The 8076-nt window shown below is 44.7% G+C and overlaps 1 protein-coding gene across 1 annotated transcript; it reads left to right on the top strand.

Annotated features, from left to right (window-relative positions):
• Positions 1–983: 983 nt before the first annotated feature.
• LOC138372661 (uncharacterized) lies at positions 984–7698 on the top strand. The gene is made up of 3 exons (XM_069338163.1): positions 984–1016; positions 1515–2260; positions 7548–7698. The coding sequence occupies exons 1-3, from the start codon at positions 984–986 to the stop codon at positions 7696–7698; spliced, it is 930 nt and encodes a 309-aa protein (XP_069194264.1).
• Positions 7699–8076: the final 378 nt, after the last annotated feature.

Genomic DNA, 8076 nt, shown 5'->3' with positions numbered 1-8076 from the left:
AGAGAGCTAAGGCGGAGGATAGGCGCTGGAGCTTGGTAACTGTTTTGATCTTATTTACGGTGCCCGAAATACAGAGGGTAAAAATTTCAGGGAAATTGGACTGATACTAACGAAGATACGAGAGAGAGCTAAGGCGGAGGACAAGCGCTGGAGCTTGGTAACTAAATTACTGTATTGAACTACATTTGAAATATGATTATTTAAAATTTTAGAGGGATTGGAATGATAGTATTCATTATACGACAGGGGACTAAGGTGGGGGAACGTGAGCTAGAACATGCTTACTAACATGATTTATTTGTGTAAAACTGACTTGCTTAATGAAAAGGAGCAAACATACGATGTTGGAAAATAGTTGAACTGAATGAAAGGAGAGAGAGAGAGAGAGAGGAGGGACGGTTGAGATATTATTATGGAGAAGATAAGATAAGAGGTCTGGCTGGCCGGGCGTAAGGTAAATAAAGGTGACGCGAGAGATTGCGAGGTAAGGGGGGAGGGAGGGGGGTGTGAGGTACGAGACTTGAAAACCCTGGCTCACAAACACGAATTTCTAAATTTATATGAATAACTAAGGCTTACATAGACGATTTTGTAAGTTGAAAACATGTAAAACATGTCCGTAGAGTTCTCCTGGAAGCCCTAAAGAGCTACATACGTTATTTGAATTTCTCCCATAAGGCCTTAACAAACTTCTATGTCTCGGAAATTATTTTTCTCATAAGAACTTTAACAAACTCGTATGCCATTATTTTTCATTATAAGAATTCCCTAATTCCAAATCTGTGACTCCCCAAATTCGCCGGAAAACCCTGGCGGTCCACAAACGAATTTCTAAATTTACCTGAAACCCTTGGGGCCCACAGACGAATTTCTAAATTTACCTGAAACCCTTGGGGCCCACAGACGAATTTCCCAAAAAACAAAAATTCGTCTGTGGGTTGCCATCCCTACTACTCACCTGGCCCCATGTACACCTGGCCCCCATGAAGGATGTAACCTCTAATCAACGTACACAGGTGTGACGTCGACCAAGCTGACGAGGCGTTTGACCAGTAAACAGAGAGGCGTCATGAAAATATAATTAATAATAATAATAATAATAATAATAATTATAATAATAATAATATCAGATATTATATTAGAAGAAGAAGAATGGAAATAATCGCATCAAAACACTATTATGTGGGAGTCAAAATAATGCTAAAAAAAAAATGGTCGCTTGGTGCGGTATCAGAGAGGCAGATAATCCAATAATAATGCAATTGACACTCGCCTCTGCGACCTGGAGTGTGTTCCAGCGGCCAAAACAAATCTGATTGGGGCGATTCGCCTAATCTGAGAGTCAGCTGATTGATAGAACAGGTGGTGGAGAATCAACTTTGATCTTGCTTGATTAGCCGCCCGGGTCGATAGGAGGGGATGTACGTATATGGTAGAGGTTGTGTGCGTGTGTCTGTGGGGCGCTTGAGTGCGTGTCTGTGGGGCACTTGTGTGCGTGTGCTCGTGTCTGTAAGCGTTACAGCAACACCTTATCCTTAGAGTACTTCCTTGAAGCCTCAAAGAAAGCCTCAGAGAGTACTCAGAAGCCAAGGAAAGCTTCAGAGAGTACTCAGAAGCCAAGGAAAGCTTCAGAGAGTACTCAGAAGCCAAGGAAAGCTTCAGAGAGTACTCAGAAGACAAGCAAAGCCTCAGAGAGTACTCAGAAGCCAAGCAAAGCCTCAGAGAGTACTCAGAAGCCAAGGAAAGCTTCAGAGAGTACTCAGAAGCCAAGGAAAGCTTCAGAGAGTACTCAGAAGACAAGCAAAGCCTCAGAGAGTACTCAGAAGCCAAGCAAAGCCTCAGAGAGTACTCAGAAGCCAAGCAAAGCTTCAGAGAGTACTCAGAAGCCAAGCAAAGCTTCAGAGAGTACTCACAAACCAAGAAAAGCCTCAGAGAGTACTCAGAAGCCAAGCAAAGCTTCAGAGAGTACTCAGAAGCCAAGGAAAGCTTCAGAGAGTACTCAGAAGACAAGCAAAGCCTCAGAGAGAACTCACAAACCAAGAAAAGCCTCAGAGAGTACTCAGAAGCCAAGCAAAGCTTCAGAGAGTACTCAGAAGCCAAGGAAAGCTTCAGAGAGTACTCAGAAGACAAGCAAAGCCTCAGAGAGTACTCAGAAGCCAAGCAAAGCCTCAGAGAGTACTCAGAAGCCAAGCAAAGCTTCAGAGAGTACTCAGAAGCCAAGGAACGAACTGAAGATTATATCATTAATACCTGGAGAAAAGTTTGAGTATACCTTAAGTATAACTGGAGTGTCCCTTGAGTATACCTGGAGTGGGTTCTGACAGTTCCTTTACTCTCCAAGCCCAGGCTGGGGGCCAGGGTATGCTTGTGGGGAGCTTGATCACACAGACTGTTGCTTCCAGCGAACTGGAAAATTATGCACAAAATATATATTGGATATCAATTTAAGCGAAAGAGGAGTAAAGTGAGGTAATTATGAGGAGAGAGGTAAGGTGAAGTAATTATGAGAAGGCAAGGTGAGGTAATTATGAGGTGAAAGGTAAGGTGAGGTAATTATGAGAAGGTAAGATGAGGTAATTATGAGGAGAAAGTACTTAGCATTATGAGTTTATAAGACTTTGAAGGGATATGAGGACAAGATGCTGGGATATGAGGACAAGATGCTGGGATATGAGGACAAGATGCTGGGATATGAGGGCCAGGAGCTGGGCTGTGGGGACAAGGTGCTGGGATATGGGGACAAGGAGCTGGGATATGAGGACAAGATGCTGGGATATGAGGACAAGATGCTGGGATATGAGGACAAGGAGCTGGGCTGTGGGGACAAGGTGCTGGGATATGGGGACAAGGAGCTGGGATATGAGGGCCAGGAGCTGGGATATGAGGACAAGGAGCTGGGATATGAGGACAAGGAGCTGGGATATGAGGACAAGGAGCTGGGCTGTGGGGACAAGGTGCTGGGATATGAGGACAAGATGCTGGGATATGAGGACAAGATGCTGGGATATGAGGACAAGGAGCTGGGCTGTGGGGACAAGGTGCTGGGTTATGGGGACAAGGAGCTGAGATATGAGGGCCAGGAGCTGGGATATGAGGACAAGGAGCTGGGATATGAGGACAAGGAGCTGGGATATGAGGACAAGATGCTGGGATATGAGGACAAGGAGCTGGGATATGAGGACAAGGAGCTGGGATATGAGGACAAAGAGCTGGAATATGAGGGTTAGGAGCTGGGATGTGGGGACAAGGAGCTGGGATATGGGGACAAGGAGCTGGGAAATGAGGACAAGGAGCTGGGATATGAGGCTAGAGTGAATGAACGGCACCCAACCACCATATGACCTTAGGGGATCGAACGCCGACCCTGCAATAATCGAAAGGGGCATAATCATTTTTGATTATAATTATTATACGAAATAATAATTTTAGCGTTGATTTTAATTCTCGCTTCCAAGCCAACTCAATTTCAGCCATTTCCAAATCTGCGATTTTTTCCCAGCGCGCTAATCTCTCATCTCTTAACATTCCAAACGATGTCTTTTTCGTCAAACTTTTTTTTTCCAATAATCGATAAAAGAGAGAATAAAAAAAGTCTTTGATACCCTGAGTTGGAGAGTGTTGCCACCCCGTGATCTTCATAATTACTAAATTATAGCAATTCTGCATTAGGTTACATTATATATAATTTAGATATTGATCAATAAATGTCTAATAATCATGTCATAGAGTTCACCTACTCTTTTTAAAATTATTTGTGTATTTTTTTGTTAGATTATGGAGCAATTTTTGGGCTGGTGTTGCCATATTAGGGTCAAGGGCTGTTTTATATTCACTCTGACGTGAGTAATTATGACTCATTGATGTTCGTAAGTTGTTCTTTTTTATCATGTTTTCTGCACTTTTTTGTTGCTGTTATAAAGCTGGAGTTTTGCTTTTGTTGTCGATGTTGCTCTTGTGACGTCAAAAGTTATATTTGAGAATGAATAACTCTCTGTGTGTTGAATGAGTGTTTTGCATTTTTTGTCCATATCACTTGAATAAAGATGAATGAAAGTGGTTATATTTTGTGTTTATTATCGCGCGCGTGTGTGTACTCACCCACCCTGAAGCACTCATTACTATCTGATTCACCCTAATGAACCTGTTCACCTAGCAGGAAATAAGTACCCGGGGTAGTTGGACAACGGTTGTAGGGGTTGTACCCTTAAGGGGGGGGGGGGGTCAGTGTAGTTCCACCTTTAGGGAGGGAGGGGGGCAAGTGTCGGGTGACCTCAATGCAAGCCTAAATTATATATATACACAGGCTTCCTGTCCCCCAGAAAACGAGATTGTATTATTTGATGTACTGCAATGTCCTAACAAGTGATTATTTGATTGATTGATGAAGATTAAGCCTGCCAAGAGGTGGCACGGGCATGAATAGCCCCCGTAATCACCTCATTTCGTGTGTATAGAAATATGTATGTCGATAACATGTCTCCTTTGCTCCTTCCGTCCTCCAGTAGTGTGATGTGCTCTCTTTGCCAGCAGTCATCAAGCACTGAACTATCCACTAACGAAACCTGTACATCTTTCCTCAATCATGACGGCTCAGTTTACATTAATTAAACAGTTTACGAGCCCCGAAGCACTACGAGTTTGTTTATAATAATAATAACAACCCTGGTTTAATAACCCTACTTAACACAATAACTACCACTGTTATAGTGATAACAAGTCCAATATTTCTTCTAAAACAAAAATTAAATCAAATCAATTACAAGAAAAAATAATTCAGATCGTAGTTTACATAAATGATAATAAGAACATCAAATAATAGTAATAATAATAATGGTGAAATTTTCAAAAGACTGGAGCCAGACTTCGCTTGTAAACACAGCCTGTGGACACTGCTCGAATTATCAGCCTTTCCCTTTCAAAAAAATGACAAAAAGCTAAAACAGAGACAAACAGACAAGCAGAGCATAATTTACGTGTAATGGGCACTCGCGGCGTGCCACACACACACACACACACACACACAAAACAAACAAATGAGTTATGAATTCTCTCCTCAATTATATCCAAACAAAAAAACTATTAAATTTCGTGTTGGTAATTGTTGGGAGAAAGTTGTGATTGGTATCATGACACGTGGTCATGGTATATATGTGGGCAGGTACATGTTGGGCAGGTACATGATGGTATATATGTGGGCAGGTACATGTTGGGCAGGTACATGATGGTATATATGTGGGCAGGTACATGTTGGTATATATATGTGGGTAGGAACATGTTGGGCAGGTACATGATGGTATATATGTGGGCAGGTACATGATGGTATATATGTGGGCAGGTACATGTTGGGCAGGTACATGATGGTATATATATGTGGGCAGGTACATGTTGGGCAGGTACATGATGGTATATATATGTGGGCAGGTACATGTTGGGCAGGTACATGATGGTATATATATGTGGGCAGGTACATGTTGGGCAGGTACATGATGGTATATATAATAGACAAGTACACTTACTGTGGCTTACATATGATCTTAGCCATGTTAATAATTCGTTCCACCTCACCCTTCTCCACCACATTTCATTCCCTTTCCCTTCAGCCTAATTTCTCTTCCTCCATTTCACTCCTCATTCTTCCCCTCCCCCATCATTACCCCTTCCCTCCCCTCACCCCTCACTCCCACTCATCCCGCCGCAAGCAACAGGTTCTTTGAGACAGAAAAATTCCTGCAAGATTTGCCGACGATTACATCAAAATTGCAATTCGTTCCACTTTTTTCCTTTCGCTTGAGGCCTGGAAAAACCATGAATACTTATGGCCTTAATTTGTGTCTTGTCTTCGTTGTGGCCACCTGGTGATGGTAGAGCTCTCTTGGTGTGTGTCTGTGTGGCCACCTGGTGATGGTAGAGCTCTCTTGGTGTGTGTCTGTGTGGCCACCTGGTGATGGTAGAGCTCTCTTGGTGTGTGTCTGTGTGGCCACCTGGTGATGGTAGAGCTCTCTTGGTGTGTGTCTGTGTGGCCACCTGGTGATGGTAGAGCTCTCTTGTTGTGTGTCTGTGTGGCCACCTGGTGATGGTAGAGCTCTCTTGTTGTGTGTCTGTGTGGCCACCTGATGATGGTAGAGCTCTCTTGTTGTGTGTCTGTGTGGCCACCTGGTGATGGTAGAGCTCTCTTGGTGTGTGTCTGTGTGGCCACCTGGTGATGGTAGAGCTCTCTTGGTGTGTGTGTGTGTGTGGCCACCTGGTGATGGTAGAGCTCTCTTGTTGTGTGTCTGTGTGGCCACCTGGTGATGGTAGAGCTCTCTTGTTGTGTGTCTGTGTGGCCACATGGTGATGGTAGAGCCCTCTTGTTGTGTGTCTCTGTGGCCACCTGGTGATGGTAGAGCTCTCTTGTTGTGTGTCTGTGTGGCCACCTGGTGATGGTAGAGCTCTCTTGTTGTGTTTCTGTGTGGCCACCTGGTGATGGTGGAGCTCTCTTGTTGTGTGTCTGTGTGGCCACCTGGTGATGGTAGAGCTCTCTTGTTGTGTGTCTGTGTGGCCACCTGGTGATGGTAGAGCTCTCTTGTTGTGTGTCTGTGTGGCCACCTGGTGATGGTAGAGCTCTCTTGTTGTGTGTCTGTGTGGCCACCTGGTGATGGCAGAGCTCTCTTGTTGTGTGTCTGTGTGGCCACCTGGTGATGGTAGAGCTCTCTTGTTGTGTGTCTGTGTGGCCACCTGGTGATGGTAGAGCTCTCTTGTTGTGTGTCTGTGTGGCCACCTGGTGATGGTAGAGCTCTCTTGTTGTGTGTCTGTGTGGCCACCTGGTGATGGTAGAGCTCTCTTGTTGTGTGTCTGTGTGGCCACCTGGTGATGGTAGAGCTCTCTTGGTGTGTGTCTGTGTGGCCACCTGGTGATGGTAGAGCTCTCTTGTTGTGTGTCTGTGTGGCCACCTGGTGATGGTAGAGCTCTCTTGGTGTGTGTCTGTGTGGCCACCTGGTGATGGTAGAGCTCTCTTGGTGTGTGTCTGTGTGGCCACCTGGTGATGGTAGAGCTTTTTTATTGTCTGTGTGGCCAATTGAGATCAAGTATTGATAGTTTTGGGTTAGAACTCGTTGATGTTTTCCATATTGACGTCGCTGTCTTAACAGTTACTGTCTGTAATCAACCCGTTAGGTATTCCTTCTCCTAACTGAGTGTTCTCTCAGGAACTCCAAACTTGTCGTCCTAACATTCTAATGTGCCACTGTGTCGAAGGCTTCACGACAGTCACACAAAATACAGTCAACCTCTCCTTACTCATCCTGGCGGACCATGAACCTCAAGGAGGGTCTCCATGGACGATTGGCCTTCACTGAGCCAATGAATGAATTATGAATTATTTAATGAATTATTTCCTGACTGTCGTGTCAAGCACCATGCATGGCAAAGCTGATAAACTCAACGCATGCCAAGACTCTCGAGGTAAGATTGTCAGGCACCCTGCATGACAAGGCTATGCACAGCGTTGCATATCTCTTTTTCATGCCTACAACTATATTCATGCAATGTGACTAATTTGCATACGGCAGATGGCTCGCTAAAGCTATTCAAGATGCAGCAGCTCTCGGAGCAATGGGCACACGTCCCGGGTCAGTTAACCGAGTGACACTCCACTGTAGGTCCTCCTCGGACATGGCGCTCTCAGAGTCGAGGTTCACCTTCCCATTAAATGCAAATTAAGCAAGAGGACTCCCCTCCCCTCTCTCTCTCTCTCTCTCTCATCTCCTCATAGCAATTTATCGTGTGATTTAATAGGCTTGAATGAAGACTATGGTTTTATGGTCAATAGAATGCCCAGGCGCTCAATAGGATGCCCAGGCGCTCAATAGAATGCCCAGGCGCTCAATAGGATGCCCAGGCGCTCAATAGGATGCCCAGGCGCTCAATAGGATGCTCAGGTAATCACATGTGCTCCGTCAATGGGACAGGTAATAATCAGACTCCTCATTCACACAAATATCTGTCACCAGAACAGGCAGGAAAACATAAGAAATGGATGACCAAAATGGCCGCCGTTTGTGGGTGTAGACACACAAGCCAGGACTAGGGCAAGTGTTC

This window comes from Procambarus clarkii, chromosome 39 (genome assembly GCF_040958095.1).
Source record: "Procambarus clarkii isolate CNS0578487 chromosome 39, FALCON_Pclarkii_2.0, whole genome shotgun sequence".
Taxonomy (NCBI): domain Eukaryota; kingdom Metazoa; phylum Arthropoda; class Malacostraca; order Decapoda; family Cambaridae; genus Procambarus; species Procambarus clarkii.
The sequence above is the reverse complement of the archived record's forward strand: the minus strand, read 5'-3'. Positions and strand labels throughout refer to the sequence as shown.

Coding starts and splice junctions, on each gene's coding strand:
- LOC138372661 (XM_069338163.1), top strand. CDS start 984: ATGAAGGATGTAACCTCTAATCAACGTACACAG. Junction 1,017..1,514: donor CCTCTAATCAACGTACACAG/GTGTGACGTCGA, acceptor CGTGTCTGTAAG/CGTTACAGCAACACCTTATC. Junction 2,261..7,547: donor TCATTAATACCTGGAGAAAA/GTTTGAGTATAC, acceptor TGCATACGGCAG/ATGGCTCGCTAAAGCTATTC.